The following is a 27,521-nucleotide window of genomic DNA, read 5'->3' as shown; positions in this document are numbered from 1 at the left end:
AAAGACTAATTTGCTGCAGTAAGTTATATGTATTAAGCTTAAGAGACATTTAAGTTACTTTGTTTACTTAGTTATTTTTGTAAACAAAAAAAATGGTGTGTAGCTCCACTATCTGATCAACTAATAACTAATCGTTGATATAAAATCAGATCGCCAATCAGCACAAGCCTACCCACATCTCTCAAACTTTAATGTCCACAGGTTCCACAAACCAGTTAATCATCACTGCTTCCAACAGTGCTCTCAGTGTCTTCCCCTGCTCAGCAGTCAGAGTCCACTGAGCTCAAAGCGAGGCCTTCCCCACACCGAGGAAGCCTGCTCTGTATCTTCCTCCATTTGCATACCAGGGAAACGGCGAGTAGGTATGCAAAGTGGGACCAGTTGACTGAAAGGTCAGTGTGGGTTTACTAAAGCCAGGTAGCCAAGAAAAGCTAAGCACAACTCTGGTGACTGTTATCAGTCAGATCCCTCAACTGATGAAGGGAGGGGGGGGGGGGTCTCCCTTTTAACTCCACTAGTGGATATTATATTGTATTATAATGTATGTCCTTAAAGCTTTAGTGCGTAACCTTTTGATATTACTGAACGTCCGGGGGGCTTGTATCATGTGGACGAGCCGACAGTTTTGATGTCATTACTTAGAATTCCTCATGGGGGAGACAGAAACTACACACTATAGCTTTAACTTTTGCACATTCCCTTGTCAACATTTTTGCACATCCTGCAAAAAAAAAAACATACAGCCTCCTTTTCTCATTCTAAAACATATCTTGTATATATTTGTCATAGTGTCTTTTACATATTTTTTGTTTTTTGTATATATATATATATATATATATATATATATATATCCATATATTCTATTCTATATTTATGTTCTTGTCTGTTGGAATACTTTATTGTTGATTTCCTTTAATGATGTGTATGTATGCACGAAACACCAAGGCAAATTCCTTTTAAGTGAAAGCATTTCAAATATCTTTGAAACATTTTGTTCCTCTGGCCATGACCGGATTACCACGGTTACTATTCTGATATTGTTTCTCGAACGGGCCTTAAAGCCACAATAAGGACAGGTCTGCCGACATTGCAGTCGTTGGGGTTGGGGGGGGATGTGCCTGGGAAGGTGGATTTAGCCAATCAGATGAGTGTCAGCCATCCAGAGATATTTTAAAGATAATAAGCATTCTGGGATATCTCTGAAAAAATTTCTGCCCCTTACAGTAGAGCAGATAATGGATGCCATACACTGCTGAGTGATGTGGATGAAGGCAGGATCGGATTCACACAAGCACACACACACACACAAGTTTATACATACTGCTGCTGGTATAAGCACTTCCCAGCAGCACTTTGAAGGCAATGGGACACACACACACACACACACACACACACACACACACACAGACACACACAGACACCCATGGACACGGTATGTCCACATGATTGCTTGAGTAAGCGAATTAGCCTCAGCGATGGCTGAGAAGGCAATAAGTTGGCAGAAAAGAGGGATAATCTTTTATCTTTCACCCTCCCAAATGATTTTTTAAAGTCTGTATCACTTCCCTGACAGTTGACGTTCCACTTTTTCCTCTTTCATTATTTATTTATCTATTTTTGCTTTGTGTGAATTCAGCTAAAATACTTCTAAAGCGCTTAATGGCCCTATCGCTGCCTCAGATCTGCTGCCACATGCTTCCTTTCCCCGCTTCCCCCTATTTCTTGAGATATTCTCCGGCCCGGCCCCCGAAGAGCCGACACTTTATCAAACCGTCTTGACGAGAATGACACGGCCAATTATTGACAAATTATTCCTTCATAGAATGACAGTAAGACAAGGAGAAGAGTGAGAGTGAGAGAGAGAGAGAGAGAGAGGGGGGGTGGGGGGGGGGGTGAGACTATTGGCTTGATGAGTGGAACCCACCCCAACACCCCCCTAACAGGCCTGAGGAGACAGGCGTCTATCTATCAGATTCTATTAAGAGCTCGGCACTTTGGCGAACAAAGCTGCCCGCGCCCCGCCACGCATTAACTGCTATTATACGCTCATGAACTTTGTCACAATCACAATGGTTCCCCCCATTCTCTTCACATTTTTAGTCTCTTTTGGGCGCTTAAGAACTGAAAAGAACATTGCTTTCCTTTGTGTGTCTGTGTGTGTGTGTGTGTGTGTGTGTGCGTGTGTGTGTGTGTGTGTGTGTGTGTGTGTAAAACTCAAAGATTGAATATAGGAGATGATGACGTATAAACGAAAAAGATATCTGTCTGATGTTCTATATTTTTCTCATTGTCAACTAATCCAAGTAAGAGCAAAACCCACAATGAATGTTTCCTCCAAGTGACATCCTACAAGTATTGTGTGCGTATCAAAGCCGACATATCTTATTCCTCTTTGCCATAGATGCAATATTCTGCTGGTTTACCTCAAAGGATGAGCTCAGGATCTGAAGACAAGGCTGAAGAGACTTTTACAGGTAGACAAAGCTCTGATCTGTACGAGTTTCAAAATTCATTTAAAGAAGGAGAACGTTTGGAGAAAAACATCTGAATCTAAGCACAAGTTCTCTGACATAGTACTTCTGTCACTCCGACAGCTCTTGGTTTTCAGGTGGAACCTTGCCGATGGATCTGGACTTTTCTGTGTAGGGATGTCCGCGATCAGCTTTTTTGGCCCCCGATCCCGATCCGATCAGGATGTTCTAAGTAAATAGGATAGGAATTATTTTTACAACTGAAATAATGTTTTTGTAATTACAGAGGAAAAGTACCGAAAAAAAGGTACCATTGGGTACCAGAACCGTATTCCAGGTACAAAAATAACTAAGTAAACAAAGTAACGAAAAGATTACTCCAGCATAATACGTAACATATTTAACTTAGTGAAGCTAGCATTTTTGTAAAACTCACATATAAAATTGCATGCAACTTCTACTTAGAGTGGTGTAGAATTTACTGATGTAAATGATCGGAAGAAGGTGATCAGGGTGACTGCCGATCCCCCTAACCCTAACCCTAACCCTAACCCAATCACATACTTCCAGGTCCGTTCTGTGTGAGCAGCTTGACACTCAAACTACAATATGACATGGGTAAGAATGCCGGTCAACCTGGGTGCCTGGGCAGCTCACCTTGTAGAGCGTGTGCCCATATATAGAGGTTTAATTCTCGACGCAGCGGCCGTGGGTTCGACTCCGACCTGTGGTCCTTTGCTGCATCTCATTCCCCCTCTCTCTCCCCTTTCATGTCTTCAGCTGTCCTATCAAAATAAAGGCCTAAATAGCCCAAATAAAAACTGCACACAAGCCATCAGCACTTGATTTCTTCAAATGCACACCACCTACACCACCCAACACATTTTAAAAAAAAAGTTGTGTAGAGTGTAAAAGATACGGCCCATTAATCATCAGTCAACTAACTACCTAATGCTTTATCAGGCATTTGTACCATTGCTTTTGTGAACCGCCTCTCTTATCAGCTGCATCCTAATCGGGGGGGACTTTGAGGCCTGACAGTGATGTCTGCATGATAGAAGCAGTCAATGTGTTTACAGGGCCGCACGGACTGCAGAGTTGGCATCCGATGAGAACTTTGATACAGACGCGACACAGTTAGGCCAGCAGGTATGTAACCCTTAAACATGAGAAATGCATTTGTTGGGAATCCAATGAACTAATGAATGTTCCTGAAACAGACAAGACAAGTTTGTTTGTATTTATTTTCATTTTATTTTCATTGCTACTTTGTGCATTTAGCAAAATGGGTTTTTGCTTATGTTAAAACATCATAATTGACACAGAAACCCGACTATAAAGGTGGGGAAAAAGAATAAAGTGAGCTCTGTTCCCGGAGCTGAGAAACCCAAGGAAAGAATAGACTTGGTGTGTGTGTGTGTGTGTGTGTGTGTGTGTGTGTTTTACAAAGAAAAGAAACACCCACCGGGGCCTGACCCCTTAACCCACGACTGATGCCAAGAAGACCTCTTTTTCCTCTCTCACTTCCCTCCCCATCACCGCCGCCACCCTCCTCTTCTTCCCCTTTTCCTCCATTTTCCACCTCCACACACACCTCCCTATCGCTCCGACTTTGCCAAGTCCACATCGTCAGTAACGAGGGTGTAGTTTCTTAACATTCATCATCACTGAACTCTGAAACTTTATCAGCTCCGGAGAGCGGCGCCACAGCCCCGGCCCTGGCTTTCTGGGCTCTCAGATAGGGCCGATAACGCACTGATAGATTACAGCAGATTGTTTTACTTCAGGGGACACTACTGCTGCTGCTAATACTAATACACAGACACCAAGACTCGCTGGTGATAGAAGGGGGGGGAGGTGAAAGGGAAGGGGGCAAAGAGGCACAAAGAAGTAAGGGCAAGGAAACGGCGATGAGCTGGAGGAAATTACAGACAATGTCCGATATGTCCTTATCCTGCCACCGCCACAATCACTTGTGGAAATACAGCTTGCCAATTTGGAAACGTGTTAATGTTATGTGAGGTTGTATAGCACACAAGTTCAAACTAATTCACCATAGACCAAATAATTCACCATTCTGATTAAAATTGATCAAATGTGGATTTCTAAAAATAAAATAAAAAGTGGAAAACTGTGTCTGTATGCACTTTCACTCAGACACACACACTTTAAGGGGTAACCTGAGCTAGCAGGTTGGTGGGGGGGGGTAGTGCGCCAGGTGACCTACAGTTAAAAAAATCTCTCTCTCTCTCTCTCTCTCTCTCTCTCTCTCTCTCTCTCTCGCTCTCAGTTTACTGCTTAATAAAACCCCTCTTTCTATAAGAGATCCTAATCTCAGTTAGAATAACCTAATAAAATCTAACCTTAGAAAATAAGAAATATTACCTAATAAAATATCTTACCAAAGACATTAAATTAATGGTTTATCATTCTGTACTTCATTTCATTAATCTTCCTACAGTGTTCTCTCTCCTTTCAGTTATGGATTTTTCCAGCCTATTTCTGCAGGTGCACTCCATCATGATAAAAACAAAAGGGCGAGCCATTATTGTATGAAATTACTATAAAATATCCAGCACTGCTTATGTAAATGAGCAATGATGTCTGGAGTTCAAGCTTCACCAGGCAGGCCCACATATAAGCCATAGGCAGCGGTTTAAATCAGTCCAACATTTGGGAAACCCATTCACTAAGAGTCAGATGAAAAGATAAACAGAACATAAGCAGAAACAGGAGGATACTGTTAGCTAATAGCTGGATTAAAAGACTCCAGAGGTGTTATTTACACACTTCATTATCTACACATGTAGAGTTGGACATACAAGACATTGTGGTTTTGGGATGAAGTCTTGATAAACAATAACAGCAAATCTATGAAACGTTAAACCCTCTCTTTTCTTACATAATACATATGGTATCATTGTAAATAAATGATTTAATTAAATCGCTCCTAAAAACTTAATTTGCACATCTGAGGCTACCTGGCAACACCCACTGGAGTTGAAGATGTTAAGTGAGTCAATTTCTTTTTACTGAGAAACCTCGTAACATCAAAAAAGTCAAACATTGGTAGCTTCAGGTAGCTTTACCCCGTTTCATACAGACTGTAATTACATGCAACCAAGTGGAAAAAATATCCATGTTAGCCTTAAAGTTATAATTAGGAATCAGAGTTATTGGAGAACAATATCTCCACTTGGTGAGGAGAGCTACAGTGTCATCAAACGGGCGGCAAAATGACTGCAAAGCCGACCTCTCCGGCTGTCACATCTAAATTATGTTTTCCTAATTTATTTGATTACGTAAATGCAGCACACTTTGAACTAACCTTCATCCTGGACTATACATCTGCCCATTGCACATATTTCTTTGCATTCTGCACTAAACCCATTCAGCCTCTAGTGCCCATGAGAGGACGGACACACACACACACACACACACACACACACACACAGCTGGGAATTCAGAGCTGTTGTATTAAGCACAGGAGCAATTAGGGATTCACATGTAAAGTGGGGTCAAGCTGCTGACCTGCCTGTCTTCATGTCTTCTGTTGGGACAGCATCAGACGGTTCCATGCCACAAAGCAGCCAATCACGGCGCCCCATTACTGCCACCATTGTCGACGGCGACGTTTTGGCCTGTCATTGTGGAAACTCAAACCTGTCCGCTGCTGGTTTGTGCTTCTCTATTAGCGACAGATTGAGGACTGAGCTTATCTGGGCCCACCAGAATGTGTGTGTGTGTGTGTGTGTGTGTGTGTGTGTGTGTGTGTGTGTGTGTGTGTGTGTGTGTGTGTGTGTGTGTGTGTGTGTGTGTGTGTGTGTGTGTGTGTGTGTTTGTGTTTATGGAGACAGAGGGTGTGTGTGTAATGAATTGGTGTCAGGGAGGGCATGAAGAGTTAAATGAGGTCTAATCTGTTAATAGCAAGCAACGGCAAAAACTTATCAATGTGCAGCTTGCACACAATGAAAAAACCTTCACACTCGTAAAAAAAAACCACAAATATCATTATGAAAAACACTTACAGAGCAACACAAAAAAAGTGCATTATGTATTGGTCTTAATTTTGGCATCAACATTTTATCAGCCAACCCCCGTGAATAATCTGCACGGTAATTTCTTTCTTTCTCCCCTTTTTGTTCCTGGCATTTTGGTGCAGCAAGATAAGGGCTAAAAAACAACAGAAGGGCTTGCAGAGTGAAAAAAGACAGATAGATAACATTGATATCAACTCCTACACAACACAGCCATTCTCTTATCTGGGCTTTTTATCACAGTTTCGTTTTTTTTTTCCATTTTCTTTCTTTCTCTTTCTTTCTAAGCCTTCCACTCCCCGTTCTTTGTGGACTCACTCACAGGGCAGAAAAAGGAGCACTGCCCTTAAAAAGTGAAGTTAGGTTTTGGTATCAAATTAACCTTAATACTGATTTTTTTTTTTGGTTAATGTGTAAAATGCAGCAGCAGGAGCATGCACGTTGTTAAAGACATGGAACTGGTCACATCAAATAGTGGGCTTAAAAAAAGACAATATATTTAGATACGTGATCTAGCGAGGTTGGAAGGGAGTTACAGACACACACAGACACACAGACACACACACTTGTCCCAGCCTAACACTGCAGCCATATTTCTGAGAACAGGAAAAACTATTTCACACACAGACTTATCATTGCTCTGTGTCAGACAGAAAAGGCTCTCTGGGTCTAATCTATCAAGGTCAGCCAGTGTGGCCCGGACAAACAGCATGTTGTTCCATCCTGCTGCTCCGTGCTGGAGAAGATCTGACTGACTCACTGGAGGGATGACTGGCTGACCCAGATGCTGACCACACTTCTAATGTACCAATTAGGTTGGGAAAACAAATCCAACCACGTATGTATCGTGAGGTTTTTTTGCGACTATTTTTTAAATCGGACTCTTTTCCTTAGAATTTTAACCAATGATTCACCTAAATATTTTCTGTTCATACAGTACCGCCGATTATGACTCTATTATGAATATAGATATTGAACAGACAAACAGAGTGGTATCAACCCGCTAACGAAATATAGATCGCTCTGTCGTACTAAAAGATGACTATATACAGTAAGTCGTTCAATCGTGAATTTATCGCTCTGGAATATTAAATATTATTAAAATGATTACCATTGATGTGCAGTGATATATAAAATGTAGGTTAACACTGAATGAGTATTTTTGCGTTTATTGTCCCTATTGTGTCTAGGCACGTAACAATGTGTATCGTTAGCCTAACAAAAACCTCTGGAGGGTTGGTGGTAGTCTATGTAACACTTGTGCTTAATATATTTGGTACCTCTAAAAATGGCATTTGAAATAGTCTAGAACTGCCACTGCAAATACTGCTATTACTGTCTGGGGTTTGGCTTTTTTCATGTAAAGCATTTTTCTTGAAATTCTGCAGCCATGTTGCGGCAATCATTACACTTTGATTCCGCAATAATAGGCAAGGTTTTATTAATCGATGGTCAATGTTATGAACTAATAGTCCTGTATGTGTTAACATTTCCCCCCAATATGGTGGAAACCTAATCTGAATTATTTTAACCTCTTTCAATGCAACATGTCAAAACTCACATCCAACAACTTGAATGGAAACCCAGCTATTGACAGGCAGCAGACACCGTCATCGTCCCCTTCCTGATCGAGCACGAGGACGAGGAGTGATGGTGTAGATGGGAAATGACTCCTCATGGAAAGGAGAGAGGAAGAGGAGAGATGAGGAGGAGGAAGGTGGACAGAAGTTCTGTTGGACAGACAGAGAGCTGGGGAGCTAAAGATAAGAGGAGAGGGGAGGTAGATGTGTGTGTGTGTGTGTGTGTGTGTGTGTGTGTGTGTGTGTGTGTGTGTGTGTGTGTGTGTGTGTGTGTGTGTGGGGGGGGGGGGGGGGGGTTAGAGGATTTGGATGCAGGGAGCATATCCATCAGGAATCTTTCCTGGTATCAAACAGGAGCGATCAGTGATAAAAAGTCCACCTGGAAACGGCTGTAGCTGCAGTGGGAGTTCACTGGGCTGCAAATAGGCTTGTCTGCACCTACTCTCTCTCTATCTCTCCATCTCTATGCCCCCCCCCCCTCCTCCTCCAGCCACTCCTGTTGCCTTTATAATGACCCAAAAAGCCAGTAATACAAGTTTTCTTTATACTCAGCCTAGTACTGATGGCCATTCTGCAATGATCATTGTGCCCGTGCTGTTTTAACACATCTATACTGCCTACAGGAATCTGCTAAATATAATACACTCTCCATCTCGATGCTGTTCTTCCAATCGTATGACCACTATGGAATCTCTCAATCCCCCCCTCCCACTCCCTCTGCACTTCATCTCCCTCCTTCTCCTCCTCCAAAAAAAAAAAAGCTCCACAAAAGAAAAGAGAAATGAAAAGAGGAGAGGGTTTTTCTTCTTTCTGCTGCGCCCCACCCTTTTCTAGATAGAGTGAGAGGGGGAGAAGAAGAAGAGGAAGAAGAAGAGGAAGAAAAAAAAACATAATTTATCTGTGTATTATCAAGAAAGGCAGACACTTTAATCAGTCAGCTATGAAGTCAGTATTTCCATTCTTATCTGTCGCAGGAGTGGAAATGGAGAGGAGATAGCGTTCTGGGAGCCCATCGGTGGGCAGGAATGATAATGGGGGGAGGGGTGGGGGGGTTGAGGGGGTGAGGGAAGGAGGGGGGGGGCAGGGCTAGGCTATTGGACCGCTGTGTCAGCGCTATCTGCACCCATTATCAACAGCCTTATCGGCCCTACCATCAGCCTCGCTGTAATGGGGCCAGTTCAACTTTCCACATTATCATACCGCCAAGACCTGGTTCGCCAAGGCTAGGGGTCTGGCTGGAGACAGAGACAGAGAGAGGAGGAGGGAGCAGATGGGTAGAATTAAAGAAGGGGTGATAGAAAAGTGGAGGTGGAAGGGTAGCGATAGATGAAGTAGAGCTTTTAAAAAAACAGCAGTGGGTCGAGAGGAAAGAGAGAGGAGATTGTTTAAAAAGCAGGGGGGAAAAGAAAGGATACATTGATGAAATAGCTGAAGATGGAGGTAAAGGGGTGAGCGTGGCAGAGTGATGGTAAACATGGTCCAAAAATCCTCTCAAAAATACATTACAGCTTTCTTATTTCAGCTGATATGGCAGTGAGTCACTGGAGGAGTGTTTACGGTCCGACTTCCTGCCTCTCCAGGCTGTTAAGTTATATTAGATCCACACGCCTATAATAAATGATGTTACAACAGGGCTTCATTAATCAGGAAGATTACATGAAGTTAGTTACATAGATCACTCAAGCTTTATCTGTTGGCTTTATCGAGAGAGAGAAGATGAAACAATGTGTCAAGATATTGCACTAATGTGTTTTTCCTCCAACAGTCTGAACCAAAACATACAAAGACAGGAAGAAAATGGACTTCTGATAATCTTAGCAACTGTAAGATTGACTTTTTATTTTTTTATTTGGCCATATCACGCCACAACATTTAAGCCGTCACAATCCGATTTCAGCAGGATTTTATTCTTGTGAGATTGCACAAGCCTCTGAAATATTTTTTTTTTTTATTTATAAATATATATGATGTGAAAAACTGCAGTATGCATGTCTACAATACACAACCATAAAATGATTATTTTCCACATCACAGAAGTGGGTCCCAACCTTTTAGGCTTGACTACAGTTGTGACGATTAACTCGATCATTGATTATCCGGCAGAAAATGTATCTGGAACTAATTTGATAATCAAATAATGTGGCTTTTCGTTGTAAACTGAATATCACTGGGCTTTGGACAGTTGGTCAGACAAAACAAAGTATGCCACCTAGGAAGACTGTTCAATTCTACTGGGCATTTTCACCATTTCCTGACATTTTTAAGACATAGCGGTTCATTTAATACATTTAAGACAATCAGTACATTAATCCATAGTAAAAATAGTCATTAGTTTCAGCCCGTCGAAGCAAAGGTGTTAACTGGTGACCTGGTCACAGCCCATAGGTCTATGAGTTGTACAGTAAGCACTTTAAACCAAGAGAGACCTTCTCTTCTCAGACTGTTTTATGTGAACAGGTTTTAGAGGCCTGAAGAGGGAAAGCTACCCTTTATTTGAAAATAAGAAGGAAACATCTGGAGAAAACAAAATACAATGTGTAGCAGAGTTGTTTTTCGTCCCTATCTTGTTCATAATCTTGCAGCACTTGGGGGTTGGGAACCAAAGGGCTACATGTTGTCTGATGCTGTACGGTGTTTGACAAGCACAAGCCTTCAACCACTATTTGAACATACACACACATTCATCTGTCACATTCAAAATAAAGACAATATAGTCTACACCAGCACAGTGCTGAACACTATGAGGTATAATTAAGATAATACTGATTATCTTCAGCCCTAAGAGCTTTCATATAATAATGTGTATTTACAGTGAATTTTAGCAGTTTCGAAATCTATTTTTACAGTAACTGTTTTAAATGAAATGCTCAAAATATGATGTATTTTCACCTGTGGCACATGCCGCACAGTCTGTGAGCATATTGTAAGGCCAGATACACACACACCACCCGTCCCAATATACACACATACACAGCCAGTTGATTGGCAGCTCACTTATCAGTTGGGAGCCAGAGCACCACGGTTTACACAAGCACAAAGCAATCCAAAGGCCCGGATCACTGCAACACTACTGGCTCACATGACTCATAATGTACACACTGAGACGAGAGAGAGAGAGAGAGAGAGAGAGAGAGAGAGAGAGAGAGAGAGAGAGAGATACTGAGAGACAAGGAGAGAGAGAGAGAGAGAGAGAGAGAGAGAGAGAGAGAGAGAGAGAGAGTGGTACGTTACTCGTCATCGTTCACCAACATGGCCCTGATCTGCCGTACATACTGTAATGTTAAATGTAATCAAGAACATAAACACTACATTTCAATGAAAAAACAAGTCATTTATGACTTTTATCATCCTCTGTTGGTAGCCAGAGGGAACTGCAACAACAACGCGCTCTGATAGCTCTGACAGCTGATAAAAAAGTTGTATTTTCACAACACAGAGGAGTAAACAAGTGAGTTAGCAGACTAGAAAGGGAGATTCAAAAGCTCGAAATTTAGCACAAGCACAGGTCATCACTGATGTCAACCACCTGCAGATACATTATGCTCTGCCACAAAAAGGCTCATCAAGAGTCCTGATCCCTAAAGGGAACTGTGCTGTTTTTATGAAAGCAGATTGTGTGGGTGTGTGTGTGTGTGTGTGTGTGTGTGTGTGTGTGTGTGTGTGTGTGTGTGTGTGTGTGTGTGTGTGTGTGTGTGTGTGTGTGTGTAGACAGACAGCAAGAGGAGCCGCTGGTCTAGACCTCCTCTGTTTAGGTGGTTCCCAGGAGGCTCCTCCAGCATCTCCTCTTTCTACTTGCATTGTCTCGGACACCGAGTCGCCCTTATCGCCTCCTACTTTTCCTCCATCTGACCCTCCTCTGCTTCCTCTTTCCCTCATTGTCCCCTTCTCTCCCACCTTCATCTTCTTCCTCTTCTCCTGTCCATTACTGTACATATGATGGCTGTTCACATTTGCTGTCTATTTGTTTCTCTTCTTTTCCCCCCCACTCTATTATTTTCTGCTTTTCTTTTCCTTTTCTTCTTCTTTATGCTTTCATTTCTATAACCAGCCGGGTTGCTTAATCGTCGTAAAAGTCTTTACTGCCCTAGCAGCAACCCACCTCCTGGGGAAATGCTACATTTTTGTCATGAAAATGTTTGAATTCAAAGATAGGAAGAAAACATAATTTCAATTTATATCAGCTGTTGAGAAATGTTGTATCTGCCTGTGCTTTACAGGGTCCAAAATTAACTGTAAAGATGTACAGAACATGTATTTTCTACATGTTCTGCTTTCTGGCTGTTTTGCTGGAAACAGATATGATGTAGTCGCTGTCGGCAGTACTGTATAAACAGAAAATATTTAGGTCAATCATTGGTAAAAAAAAATGTTAAAAAAAATAAACAGAAAATCGATTCTAGGAAAAAGAATCGATTTTAAAAAAAACATCGCATTTTTTTTTCTCCCAGGCCTAGTGTATAGGCAGCAGCTGTGTGTGTAGTTGCTGGCTGCAGGACTTGTTTTTGTGTGTGGGATAGCTGTGGCCCACATTGGCTCTGATCTCTGGTCAGAATGACTCCGGACACTCGGAAGGACTGTGTGTTTGCGTGGATATATCTGTGTATACGAGAGAGAGAGAAACCGCCAGTGTTATGACAAGGCCCCCCAGAGGCAGTGATAAGACAGAACATTTGCTCCTACTGTGCTGAGCGCTCTGTTCCAAGGTGTTAAGGCAACCTGGGCAAACAACACCGCCTGACCTGCTTTTACAGCGGCACACACACACACACACACACACACACACACACACACACACACACACACGCACACACTAAATGCAACTGTAGCTTGAAGCTGCCAAGCCTGTAGTCCCAGACCACCAATATTAAATCAAACAGTTAAGAGGTCAACAGTCACAGCTGCCTGACAAGATGGAACAATACTCCACGGTCTCTCTAGACAGATCATAAAGTGCTTAATACACGCACATTCTTTCACACTGACCTTTGACCCTGTGTGCACCTGCTGCCTGTGCAGTCAGCCATGAAGTGGGGAAAAAGCCTCATATTGTCACTGCTGGGTGAAAACCTTTTAATTTTTTTTTTAACCAATGATTGATTTAAATAATTTCTGTTTACACAGGACCGCCGACTGCGACTACATCATATCCGTTTCCAGCAAAACAGAGCGAAAGCAGAAAATGTAGAAAAAGCATGATATGTACTTCTTTACAAATGGAATTAATGTCAGACTGACTGAGTGACATGTGATGGGCATTCTTCTTAGAAAACAGTTGAAATTGTCTCCTGATATATTATCTCTAGAAGTGTATTATTCAACTTTAGTTTCTGTTAAAGAAGGAAAAGAAAATCACAATACTCAATCTAATCAGGACAAAGGCATATCGTACAAGCCCTCCACACACACACTATATATATATATATATATATATATATATATATATTAGGGCTGTCAAAATAACGCGTTAATTTCGATTAATTAATCTGAGAAAAAAAATAACGAAGATTAACGCAGATTAATCCATTCCATATTGACATTTGACCCAGAGCTGTTCTAGCCATATATCCATTTAAACATCTCTGTCAAATGTTGATAAAAAACCATGCATGATGACCAACAGATGTGTCCTCAAACCTGTGTTTTCATGGATGGAGCTGACAACAGGTCGAGAAGAAGGCTGGGATTCTTCGGTTACACTAGTTAAACATCCACCGTCTGTAATAGGGAGCACGTCAGCCGTGAGTTAAGCCCTCACAAAGCTCCCTGGGAAGAGCTGGCAGAGTGGTAATTACTGCTAGAGCAAACAGTTTGGACGTAGATTACGCTACTGTTGGCCGGGCTAATGTTTTTCTCGCCTCCCTCATCCATGTAGTCGTCAGCGCTGAGGTCAAGGGTGACACCGTTTACAACGGCGCTGAGTTGGGGAACCATAATTCACAACGAGGCCGTCCCCTGGGTAAATAGCAGGAAAGGGTAATAACTCATCCACACACCGAACACAAACGGTGTTTCCTCTATAACCCTGCCAACTTCCCCCTTTGGTGTATCTGACCATGCACATGCACATACTCTGTCAACGCTGCTCGGATAGCCACAATGCAAACACATACATTAATGCAAGGGTTAGAACTGGGTTAAAGGGCTAAAACCTTATACAAGAGCACAAAGAAAACAGGCAAATCCACAATTTATGTGTCAAGTTCAAGTAATGTTTTGGTCACATGATAAAAACATTATTGAACCATTATCGAAAGTAAATGTTCAGCTTCTTCAACCTTCAAAGAACTGACAGCACTCTTACAGAGATCCAATCAGGACTGCTTTGACAAACTACACCATGAAAACTACTGTTTTAAAAAGGGTTTGAAACTATATTTTGTCCACCCCCTTACAGATACTATATGTGCATGCATATGGGTGTGAATGTTTGCAGTCATATGCAACTCTCAAACCGAGCCATCTCATCGTGAGTATGAGAATCGTTGGCATCCGATACCTAATCAGTCACCATCTCACCAGTTTAATATCTGTCAGTAGAATCAACCCAGTGTGAGTCAACCCGCTGATGCTGTTACTTTCCTCTTTTTTTTCCTCCCGCTTACTGTACGCTCTTCAAGTTTTACGCCTTTAACGGAAAAGAATATTTAAAAAAAAAAAAAAAAAAAATCACCCTGGAGATATCATCAATGAACACCAAAATTTCCCAACATGTCTGCACTATCTTACACAGAATCTGGAATGAGTAATACGTGGTATTAATTTTAATTAAATTAATCAATGACAATGCTTGTTAGGGAGGAGAGAGAGAGAGAGAGAGAGAGAGGAGAGACGAGGGGAGGAAAAAGGAGGAGGAGGAGGGGGAGTTTTGAATGAGTGAGAAAAGATTGAGGGAGAAAAGAAATGCATTCACACCTATCATCTAATTATACGACAACATTAATCCCATTAGGGCTGGAACTGATTGCCAGGGTCTGGACCCCGGCTGCTCCTGCCTGGGCCTGTTGTTATTGCGGTGGAGCCTCGGCTCCTGCCTGCTCCAGCCTGATAACAACTCTAATCACACTTGGCGATCTTTATCTGCACCGGAGATCAGGCCCCGCGGCTTATCAAAAGTTCACATCAAGCTAAAAGCAGAACAAAGAAGCAGAAAAAAACACAGGGGAAAGCCACCAAGGCACTGCATGAGTCTTCTGTGTGTGTTTGAGTGTGAGTGTGAGTGCTTGGAATTTAGATGTGCTTGTGTGTTTTATTTCACTTTGGCTCACAAAGAATGAATTCATCTCTCAATTGTGCATCCATATAATAATCACATGACCTGGGCCTTGTCAGACTACTGATAAAAAAACAAACACAGTAACACATTCCTTTCGGCTGCAACACACTCAACTGGAGTCATTTCAGAAATCTGAAAACACCTCTTCAATAAGCTATGAAGAAGTTTAACAAGTTTTATAAAAGAAAGACAAAAAGTAGATAAGAAGGAGGAGGAGGAGGTCAGTGTGGCGTTTCCTTGTCTGGACTCTGCAGGCGTCCCGGTTTGCTTTAAGCCATGGGAGGCAGCTTATTATTCATGCTGACCTCTGAGCTCTAGCACTGATGTCATAGGAACCAAGCATTGACAGACACACACACACACACACACACACACACACACACACACACACACACACACACAATCAGTAGTGTGGATCTGCAGGGCGTTATCTATCTACCATCAGCAGGCCTCCTTATCAGCCCCAAACATCTTTTACAAAAGGGGTGGGAGAGCAGCAGAGCTGGCTGGGCTGCCATTAAAAACACACCACAACACATTCATCTACCAGCTATGTATTCCACACACTTTTTCCACTCTTTCTCTATCTCTTTCTTCCCACTATCTACCTCCACTCCTCCTCTTTTCCTCCCACTTGTCATAACACTTTTTCCCCCCACTCTCCCTCTGCTTTTCTCTTCTTTTAATTATCTAGAGATCCACCCCCAGCCAATTGCAAACAAAACCACCGACAACAACGCAACAACGCTGGGAAAATGGCATGCCAGATGTAATTACAATGTGCCCTCCATCCTCCATCTCCTTCCATCTGCCCAACCTCCCATCCCTCTCTTTCTCTCTCTCTCTTGCTTTCTGCAATATCAGCAGCAGCGATCGCCGCCAAGTTTTATCACGTCTCCCATCTTAACTGCCAAAATATAAGCCCAGGGATCCAGCCTGCCTGGCTCCTATCTCCACATCATGGAGAGAAGTCTTATCAGGCTGAGAGATCACCAACCGTTGGGGAGGATGACGCACAAAGAGACACAGACAAATATCTATCTGCTACACAAACACCCGCTTCTCCTCTTCAACTATGGGCCCACTGAAAGCCCTGGACCTAATCCATTGTTGCTGGGAGGAAAAAAACTGAAAAAGATATCCATGCTATGTTGTCTTAATGTCTCCGTTGTGGGTGGGTGGTTTTTGTTGTTAATTGTTGCTTTTATGAAGGTTTTTACAAACGTTATTTCAGTTCAGAGATTTAGCTGCACAGCAAACTACCAAACTACATCAATTGTGGGGCTGGGCCTGGGTACAATGAAGAGTTGTTCCAATACCGATACCAATATCAGAAATGCCTCCGATACTGCCTTAAATGTTGGTATCGGTATTGGCAGGTATGTGAGTCTATGCACAATCCAATACCACGTAATTAAGCCCTGAAAAAATATACTTTAAGTAGTTCTTTTTTCGTTACGATTGACTGTCAAACTAGATAATAAAAGAAAGTATCATAGCATTCATTCTCTGTATGTATTTGCTCATGTTTTACAAAGGGTTTAGCCTGAGCCAGGCCATACAACAATGATAGCAATCATATCACATCTATACAGGGTTAGTAGTACACAGCTATTAATAAAATAATAATAAAAATAATATGTATATTTTAAACACACTGGTATCTGATTGGTATAAAAATGACGATACAATACCTGGGTTTGGGCTAATATCAGAATGATACTACATCACAACTTTGCCTAAATAAAATCAGGCACTTTCTGACAAAAGAATAAGTCAACAACCTTCTAATTTTGACCAGACATTGGATGCCAACCTTCAGTACTTCAGACAGTTTTTGATACTCGATGGTACAGACACATTTTGGTAAATAACCAGCCCTTATCACTTGTTTGTCCCTGTAGCCTTCACTTTATCATCTAGGGCTTCCACTTTTCTAAAAAAGCAAGTTCAAGTGAATGAGAGAGCATGTCATAATTTGTTCTAATTCTCTTAAACTTGATTTTTGTAATTTTTTTCAAACCCAATCCACATAGATTAATCATTAAATACATTGTAAAACTAACATTCTTTTCATTCCCAGTGGCACCGCTGCCTCACTAAGTGACAGCAACAGGTGACTTCACATTAATGGTAATGATTCCTTGGCTGAAACATGCTTCTCTGGGGCGTCATTTGGAGACAAATGGAGTAGCAGTTTCTTTTATTCTTGTACAAATTTTGAGTATAACATTTGCATTTTAATTCTTCAACCAATCAGCTCGCTTGATGCGCATTATCACACAACCAGTAATTGAGATTTCAGTGACGTGCACGTCAGCTCCTCTGCAAGTGGTTGCCAATAACACCCTTCTCTATGTAGGTTTGAAAAGACGTTTACTGTACGTGTATCTCTACCGAAGCATAATTGCAGCTTTAGGCTACCTCTTTCCATGACTGTCAAATCAAAAATACTCCCTCACATTACTTCTCGGATGTTTGCTGCCATGGCTATCCGTTCAGAACAGCTTACTAGTTTCCTCCATTTTGCATTAATGAAGAGAACAGCAATTGCCTAGTTTACAGGTAGGTCAACAAGGCTTGAACAGATCAGAATGACCACTAGGGTACAAGGCTCTGAAATCTGAGTTTGGTCAGATTATCACAAATTAAATATTCTTTTTTTTTTTTTAAGAGACAGCCCTACCTCTTCATTTAACCAGCTCATTTGTGTACTTCTTTTCTTCACTTCCTCCCTTGGAATGTAAAACCAAAAAAATTGACAAAAAAGTCTGTCCATTCTTCATTTAATAAAGCGATACCAGTCTGTTCCTAATCTTATGGGCTCACACCCAAAATGTATGCATACACCAAGTATGCAAATAAACACTTCGCTTTAAACTGCTTTAGGTGGCACATATTCAAATGCAACAATGTGTCAAATTAACGTTCGTCCATTAACGTTGCTCAAAGCACCCATGTTCTCATCTTCTGAGCAACATTCAGAACTCCTTGCACCTGCTTCACAGAAAATGCCTTCCAGAGGGTTCTGCAGTGGGAGGCTTTAACTGGGACGCTGCTGCAGGAGTTTGCATTTACAGTAGATGAACACCAAAACAGACTTAATTAGGCAGAGCTAAGAAGAGAACGACTAATTAATAACTGAACAACCATCGCTTGGCGTCAGCTTTACCCTTGTAATGGAACACTATCAAACTAAATCAATGTGTGTTATGAATCATTTTTAGAAAGGAAGTTATAGGTGTATTACTGTGATGGTGAAACTCAACCCAACAACACCGTGACCTGACTGGAATTTGTCATATCAGCGACAGAAAGCAGCATGCTCAAAACAACATGGTGGACATTAGGACTGCACCATATGAGTAAAATATGCGATAAGGAAATCATCTTCAACATTCTTTTATTTAACAAATTGAACTTTGAATTGAATATAAAAGCCACCTATCAAAAAGAATGACAGATACATTTTAAAGTGTAGTTTTCTACTGATATTTTCCTTCAACTAACACAAAAAAAATCTCTGAGTGTCTCATATGTCGCAGCCTTTTGTGATAAATAAAAAAAGTGATATGTTGTGCAGCCCTAGTGGCCACACTGCATTAGTGAGTAATAGGAGTGGTAGTAGTGGTAACACCAGCAGCCCCCACCTCGGCTGAACCCCTACACACCCCAGTCGAACAAAGTCCTTATCACTCCTCACTCTTTCCTATCAAAATGTCTGCCAAATCACAAGAGAGTCACAGGGCTGAGAGCCTGGCTGGCCTCAACTGCAGCCGGGGCTTGGTGCACAGGGAAGCATAGTGGACCAGAAGCACTGATAAAGACGGCCATAACACCCCTGAGACTCTCTCTCTCTCTCTCTCTCTCTCTCTCTCTCTCTCTCTCTCTCTCTCTCTCTCTCTCTCTCTCTCTCTCTCTCTCTCTCTAAGTCTAGCCTGGGTTTATCAGCCTCAGGGTCTGGGATACATCTCCAGGCCTCGCTGCTGGCTTTACTGTACGTAGGTGCCTGCCGGGAGTTCACAGCTGATAGGCCTCTCTATGGAAACATATGAAAAACAAGGAAGTGACAGACTATATGGACTACTTGCAGTGGCACACCAGAGAACCTGACCAAGAGAAATCTTTAATGGCAACCCAGCAGATGTGCTTGATCACAACAATGAGTTCAGGGACAACTTATGGGAGAAAGAGAGCAGCTGACAAGAACTTTAACTGCATCTAGTTAGGAACGAACACCTCATCTTCATGGGCAGTGAGCAACCGAGAGCATTGCCTTTCTTAGTCCAGGTTAGCTAGCTAATGCTAGGATATTACATTAGGGGTATACTTTACATTTCTCAATATGGTCCGATGATGATGACGTTCCAAAGTGGCACTATATTTATTACATGTATATAACGGCTTTCCGCTTATGGTAACTAGTCAAATATATTGTGTGTATGTTGTTGTAAGACAAAATAAATAAACCAAGTCATGTGTGACAATGCTTGATATCGGCCTGACAACCCAGAATGATACTGTTGACAGTTCTGCACTTTGGCTTAATGAAGCTAATGCTAATGTTAGCTGACAGGACAGACTGCTTTGCAGTTCTGAATCCTGGAGGTGCTGAATCGGAGCTTTTAGGGGGACAAGCCCCAAAATCAAAAATACATATTTTTCCTCTTACCTGCAGTGCTAGATTGTTTTGGTGCGTGATACCCAGTGTTGGAGATATCGTCCGTAGAGATGTCTGCCTTCTCTCCAATGTAATGAAACTAGATGGCACTGGGCTTGTGGTGCTCAAGCGCCCAAAAAATACATGTACAAACTCAACAGCAAAGTCTCTTTCCATAAATCATGAGCTGGTGAGCTGGAACGCTAGCTAGCTCAGGTGAGGAGGATGAGCATCACTTACATGAGTATGCGTCCTTATGCGCCGTGATGCGGTTGGTGGAGGTAGTTAGGAAGAAAGAAAATAGTTCCTACATGAAACTGCTCACAACCAGGTATGTGCATTATTCTGAGTAATTGGGTCATGATTTATGGAAAGAGACATTGCTGATAAGTTTTTACAATGTCCAGGCACTTTGATCACAACAAGCCGAGTAGCAACAACTTCCTTATGTTGGAGAGAAGATCGACATCTCCAACACTGGGCAACTCACAATAAAACTATCTAGATTGATAAATAGCAAGGTATGTGTATTTTGATTTGGGGGTGAACTGTCCCTTTAAACAACGATATGTGTGTGTGTGTGTGTGTGTGTGTGTGTGTGTGTGTGTGTGTGTGTGTGTGTGTGTGTGTGTGTGTGTGTGTGTGTGTGTGTGAGTGTGTGTGTGAGAAAGCTGCCTGTCATTTACACTCAACAACTATGAAACTACTTGCTAGCTGCCTGACATTTATGTAGAGGGGGTTAGTGTTTTTGAGCAGCAGAAGGACACGACTAACACAGAGTGGTGTCTTCTTCCATTAAACCATCTGTGGCAGAGCAATAAAAACACAGAAAACCGGAACACAAAGAGCATATTAACCAGACAACCTTTCATTTTGTAATTTGACCAACTCACAGAATTAACTTTAATTACCTGAGCTTATTGAGACAATGTATTGTTCATCCCTAGTTTGCAGGTACAGGTGCACTGTAACTTAGTAGGGGTGGAGGAAAAAAAATCGATACAGCATAGTATCCGGATATTTTTTCTGTGGCAATACTGTATTGATACTCAGATGCCAAGTATGGATCTATTATTATTATAAATGTGTTGGTCAGTTTGTCTGCTTGATACAGCAATACAATTGAAGTGAGATGAACAAACAGAGAAATGTATCTTTTTAGATGAAACAAAATTTACTTTTGGGGACATAATTTGAAATTGGGAAACATTTGAAGTTGGGAAAAAAGGTAATAAATTGCAATATATCGCAGAATATTGCAATAGGTTTAAAATAGCAATAATATGGTATCGTGACATAGGTATTGTGATGATATGGTATTGTGAGGCCTCTGGTGATTCCCACCCCTACAACTTAGTGGCATGATGTAATGCTGCTTGCTCACTTTGACCTTTTGGTCTCAACAAAGCTCACAATTGAGGTCTGCAGCACGAAAAAACGTTCATCACTGTCATTGGATGTACTTTTTTTTCTAAAAATCAGACATCTAAGAGAAAATACACAACTGCCACTTGAGCCAGGATACTTAATCTGGTTATATGGTCTAAATGACAAATGATTACTATCATATATAACTGCAAGATGATACCAAACAGCCTCCAAATGTTGCTTTTAGACACTGGGTTTCTAGGAACACAGTGACACAATCACTGATGACAAGATATCATTATTTGCTCAATGTGATAACTTACCAAACAAACTGTCCTGCTGATGTCATGTTTCCATTCCAGCTCTGGCTTCCAAATAGACAGACTACATGAATACTGTTCTTTCATCTCCAGTATAATGACATTACATTTAGACTGAGACTCTTCATCAGCTCAGTGTGCAAAATGCCTATCACAACATCATTAATATGCTTTTATATCAACTTTGAACATCAGTCAGCAGCAATAAACCTTCACACGTTTTATGAACAGGAAGAACTCGTCAAGCACGGAGACCAGCCAATCGCCAGACCAAGAGAAGGCCTTTCAAACGGCCATAAGATGCATTATTGAGTTAAAGGGATAGATGAAAAAAAGATCCAATTGTAAGCAGCTATCAGCAGGAGAGATCAGCCAGGCGGCCTATCTGACGCCCCATCTCTGGAAGAGAGAAGTGAAAAGCCAGGGGGAAAATGCACCAGCGGCCTCGGCGCTGCCTCAGACAGAAAACAAATAAAAAAGATCCAATTTTAATCTTTATCTGGGCTCACATCGGATCGCTGCTTTATCTCTGTTCACATCGGCTTTTTCAGAGAACACTGACGTTTCCACAACAGAATTAAACAGGAAGCCACGGCTACAGTTCTAGCTGCCAATGGACAAAGCATTCTTTACAGGCTAATAAATGAAAACTTTTCTGTATTCCTCCAGTCTAGATAGCCAAAGTGGCGGTTAAATAGCTTTGAAAAACGGCCTTTAAAGAACTACGTCCCTCGGCTTTTCTGAGAAAATGCTGCAGCCTATCTGAACTCAATTGAACTTGTACTTTAAGGTTCAATTTTCTGATATTATCAAATGCGCAACAAAGTCTTGTGTGTGGGTCTAGGTTGTTTTAGGCGACGCTTGCCCATAAAAACGGTGTCATAAAACTACTGTCGAGACAGTGGGGTTTTATACTACTTACTAACTTTTATAGTGAACGCATAATTCAACCCAGAGCGCGCGTGGTTCACTCCACACTCCAACTACTTCCAATAAAAGAGATTATTATTACATTAATGAATGAGGCTGTTTGGTTCTTACGCTTTATCTGCCGGGGTTTGCTCTGCTTTCTCCGGGACATGGTGGCTCTTCCCTCTGACTGGACGGACAGGCGTAGCGGCAGAGAAGCGGTCTGTTTTCTTCTGTTTTCTGGTTCTTCTCTTTTTCCGCTAACCGTTTATTGCTGCGACGCGGCGCTCCGATCAGCGACCGGAGAAATCCGCATGACCCGTCTGCACTTTGATATCTTCTGCCACGACAGCTAACGTGGGGCTACCTGTGGCTGAGTCTGCTTACTTGTCACTGTCCTCCTCCTTCTCTTCTTCCCAAACGTGCCTTCACCTCACCTTTCTCTCCGTTTTCCTGCTAACGTTATTCCTTCGCCGGGCGAGCCGCGTCGCGCAACCCTTGGCGCGTCTGTCAGCAGACACAGTTGCCTGTCGTCAGAAATATTAACGCTGATAAATAATAACAGTTATATGGAGGTCAACGGAGTGACTGCTATTGTTTTCTGTGAACTTTCCTCTCGCAGGTCCGCCCCCTCGTCCGCCTGTATAGCCACTGAAACAGGGAGCCACTTTCAATGGAGCTCGAGCGCTACAGTCAACTCCGCTTACTACTGAGGAGAGGACGCTTCTCTAGAACGCCCCTTACGTCTGACGTATGGCACCGCACTCATCTCCTATTGGCTCAAACGTATCCCATGTAAAGCATGCTTTGTTTTTAGTCTATCAAAATAAAATACATATATTACTCATACTTCAACTGCATGATCATTCAACTACATAAAATAAATCAAAACATAGACAAATCATTTAAATATATTCTCAGAAAAGTTAATTGTATATCCTGTATCTACAATAAATACATTTAATTTAAATATGCATTGCCAAATTATGATTTACATGTAATTAATCTCTTTAGTGTGTCACCTCAATGATATCCTGTGGTATTCAACATTCTTATGTTATCAAGTTATGTGTTATTACACATACATGGTATTGTTGAGTGCTTTCATTGTACGTTTTGGTTGTATTCTTGTTTAACGGTGATACAGACGTGAGATTAGCCAGGATTTCCTTTGGAGCTGACGACAGGCTGCTTTAGTTTCCTGCATGGATGATTCAGATGGAAGTTATAGCTTTACAAAGGTAATACTTGTTCTCAGTTCCTAACATCAACAGTAGACTATTGTTTCGTCTGATACTAATTGAGCCTTTTAATATTGTAGGTTTATTTTAATGTTGCAGGGACATGGAAAAATCATTGGCAAAAGGTATATGTAGCACCTATTTAGAAATCAATTTACATTTTGAAAGGTCACTTAATTTCCAAAATCCATCAGGTGAAAATATTGTAACTTTGTTTGAAGGTTTGTATACATCTATAACTTGTAATAACAGATTTAACAGGAGGCCTACACTACTGAAAATCTCACATTTCCATTGCATATAGCAACAAACAACCAAGTAAGTGAATTATAACTCAAGTAACCTGGTTGATGCCATAAGGTTTCATTCCATCCAGGGTTGTGAACCAGCGACCCCTGGGTCACACACTTGCTTTCCCAAATATGCTCCTGCCTTTTAACATGAACAGGATAAACTGGAGTTGGCTTCTAACCAGCTAAGTTCACTGGTGCCACCTAGTGGCTATCTTTCATATCATGACTGTACCTCACAGTGAGCTTACAGTGTTGAGGCACATCACATGCTTTATGCTCTGTAGGGCTAACAGTGCAGTAACATGGAGACTTGCCATACTGGCAGGTTTGACATTACATGTCTGTAAATGGGAGGAAATTCATCTTGAGAAGCTATATCCTACTTGGTTTAGTTAATGACAATAGCAACACACATCTGTGCATGTATAGAGGAAATCCCAACCTAAAGTGTCTTAATAAAGCCCCCAAAACAGCTGCAGTGCCCATTTTCATTGATTCTCCAAATGTGTAGAACTACACTGGAAGGTCAAACATCATTCTTCTTTTTCTGTCTTTTTTTTAAGATTCTTCTTTTGGGCCTTTTTGACCTCTATTTTTATAGGACAGCTGAAGACATGAAAGGGAAGAGAGAGAGGGGGAACAACACGTAGCAAAGGGCCACAGGCCGGAGTCAAACCCGCGGCCGCCGCGTCGAGGAGTAAACCTCTATACATGGGCACGTGCACCACCAGATGAGCTACCTGGTGGTGCACGTGCCCATGTATAGAGGTTTACTCCTCTATACTGCCTCACATCTGCCAAAATATATTCCTTTCCTTTGGTGTTTGATGGAAAGTAGTAAAAACACATCACTCCAAAATCACAATAGGTGTTCAGTTAGGTCAGGGGTGTCAAACATACGGTCCGTGGGCCGGAACCGGCCCGCCAAAGGGTCAAGTCAGGCCAACTGGATGACTTTGCAAAGTGTGAAAATTGCAGAGAACTAATTAATTCCAATTCCAAATTCTCCACTTTAATCTCAGAGAATATCTGAGTTCTTTTACTGTAAATTTATGACTTTAATCTTAGAAAGTCTGAGTTTTTTCTGAATATTACCCCTCTCTCCCAAGTCCGTAACAATTTTTTTCTTCCTGCAATGGCCTTAGAACGCTGTCGTAGCAGAAGCAACTTGCGTTTGCCAACATCAAGCTGACAGAAACTCTGTGGCAGGTAAAGTTTCTGATCTTTACATTACATTATATTTAGCTGATGCTTTTATCCAAAGCGACTTTGACATATGTCAGAGGCAGCATGCCTCAGGAGCAACTAGGAGTTAGGTTGCCTTGCTCAGGGACACAGTGGTTGATGTATCACAGTGGGAACCGAACCCCGGTCTCCCACACCAAAGGCATGTGTCATATCCACTGCGCCATCACCACCCACCTGATCTGTTACTGGTCTGGCCCACTTGAGATCAAATTAGGGGTATGTGGCGCTAAAATAAGTTTGACACCCCTGAGTTAGGACATCCAGTGACTAAAGCATATGATTAACATCATTTCTCATCATCACTCCTCAAACCAGAGATGTGGACTGGAGACTTGGAGAGTTGGACTCGAGTCGACTCGAGTCACCGTTTTGTTGACTTATGGCTCGACAAAACATAAATGACTTGAGACTCGACTTGGACTTGTAAGTTAATGACTTGGCTTGAGGCCTGATGACTCGGATGACTTGCGTATATTTATAAGTTTGAATGTTAGCTGTTAAATACAAAATACTATAATTTAATGTTGTCATATTTCTGTCTGACTATCAAGTATGCTATGTAGCAGCAGCAGTGCAAACTGTGAATCATGATTGGACGACTCAAAAAGCTCCCGGTATGTGATTGTCATGATTGGATGACTGGCGGTCAGTCCTTGCTATAGCAACACAACATCAAAGACCCCTGATGAAGCCTCATTAGTCTGACCAGACCACCACAATGGCTGCGTCTGTGCCACGAGTAATCACTTTTGGATTTAATTTTTTAATTTAAAAAGTAACTTCACTTGCCTTAACTAAATACTCAAATTGACTTGTCTTGACTTGACATAACCTGTGACTTGACTTGCCCCAAAAAATGACTTAAGACTTACTTGGGACTTAAGAAAAGATGACTTGGTCACAATACTGCCTCAAACCAGTCAGTAAGCCCTCATATCCTGTATGAAAGCATTCATTTGGCATCCATTTGTATGTCTCACCCACATCTGAAGGTAAATCTTTACTGCAATGACAGCCTAGGTATCACTAGCAATTGGATAACATTCTTTATTTTAGAATTTAGTACATTACTTTTCTACCCTGCATTGGGTAGTATTTTTGGAGATTTGTGTGGCTTACTGGAGATGTTGGTCAATCCAAATTCCAGACTGTTTGTTTGGACCATGACATCATTCCCTGATTGCATTTGTCAGTTGGAAATCTTGCTTATTTTTTTATCTTGATTATTTTGTCAGCTCATGATAGCCGCTTTCCAACCGGAGGGATTTTCAGGGTTGGGGTTAGGGTTAGCGACAGACAGTGGTCAGTGTGTTTTAATAGCTAATGGATTTTTAATTCACATTGTGCAAAATATAGCATAACCTTTTTTGCCAGTTGAATAGTCATCTACTGCGTATCCCTGCCAAGAACGACAGTTATGACAAACACAATGACCTTAATGTTTTTATCATTGTCTATTTTTAAAGGGCAACACAGCAAGAGAACTTTTGTTGTTGCACGTGAAGAAATGCAGACTACAACATAGACACAGTTTGGACATTCTAAGCAATTATACAAGTTTCTCTGAAAGAAAATGTATTGTTCTGCATCTGAAAATGTGCAGCTTGCAACAGTTCAGAAATAAAACGAGACTTGAACCAAGTGCACGACTCAAAGATGTAGATAAAAGTTCAAGTTCACTTTACTAGTTCATTAAGGCAAGCAAAGGTCAAATGCAGGTAGACAATCAGATCAGGCAAACAAATCCAAAAAGGGGCTAGGCAAAGAATCTTTAAACTGTGGGGCCAGGCAGACAGGAACAAACAAACAGGCAGACTAACACTAGAAAGATAGGAAGAACAAAATACAAAATCTGGCAAAGACAAAGTGGAGACAAAAGCTGCATCTCATAGCCCTTAAATTGCCTCCTCGAGTCCTCCACTTGCCTCCCTTCCTCATGTCTTAGTCCCTCCCACCGAGGAGGCACGTGAGAGACGCAAGGAAATCATCGAAGAGGAGAGGCAACGAGCAAATGTGTTTTTAGAGGGATGAGACGTCCTTTCCTCTGAAGCGTCATATGAATTCGTCAGCAACTCCTTCAGCTGCACGGCTTCCAGGAAGGCTGCTCTTGTGTATCCTCGG

The 27,521-nt window shown here is 41.7% G+C and overlaps 1 protein-coding gene and 1 long non-coding RNA gene across 2 annotated transcripts in view; both read right to left on the bottom strand.

Moving 5' to 3' along the window:
* The window catches only part of zfpm1 (zinc finger protein, FOG family member 1), a 122,025-nt gene extending 98,684 nt beyond the window's left edge, over positions 1-23,341 (bottom strand). The window contains exon 1 of the mRNA XM_031285344.2: positions 22,751-23,341. Coding sequence (XP_031141204.1) covers positions 22,751-22,790 — 40 coding nt within the window. The 5' untranslated portion in view covers positions 22,791-23,341. The remainder of the gene's footprint in view (positions 1-22,750) is intronic.
* LOC118495414 lies at positions 660-17,029 on the bottom strand. The gene is made up of 3 exons (XR_004897808.1): positions 16,797-17,029; positions 12,910-12,914; positions 660-685 (listed from the first exon to the last, which is right to left on the bottom strand). It is a non-coding gene; the product is annotated as an uncharacterized LOC118495414 (long non-coding RNA).
* Positions 23,342-27,521: the final 4,180 nt, after the last annotated feature.

The sequence above is a fragment of the Sander lucioperca genome, chromosome 7, assembly GCF_008315115.2.
Source record: "Sander lucioperca isolate FBNREF2018 chromosome 7, SLUC_FBN_1.2, whole genome shotgun sequence".
Lineage (NCBI taxonomy): Eukaryota > Metazoa > Chordata > Actinopteri > Perciformes > Percidae > Sander > Sander lucioperca.
This window is presented reverse-complemented; position numbering and strand designations above follow the sequence as displayed.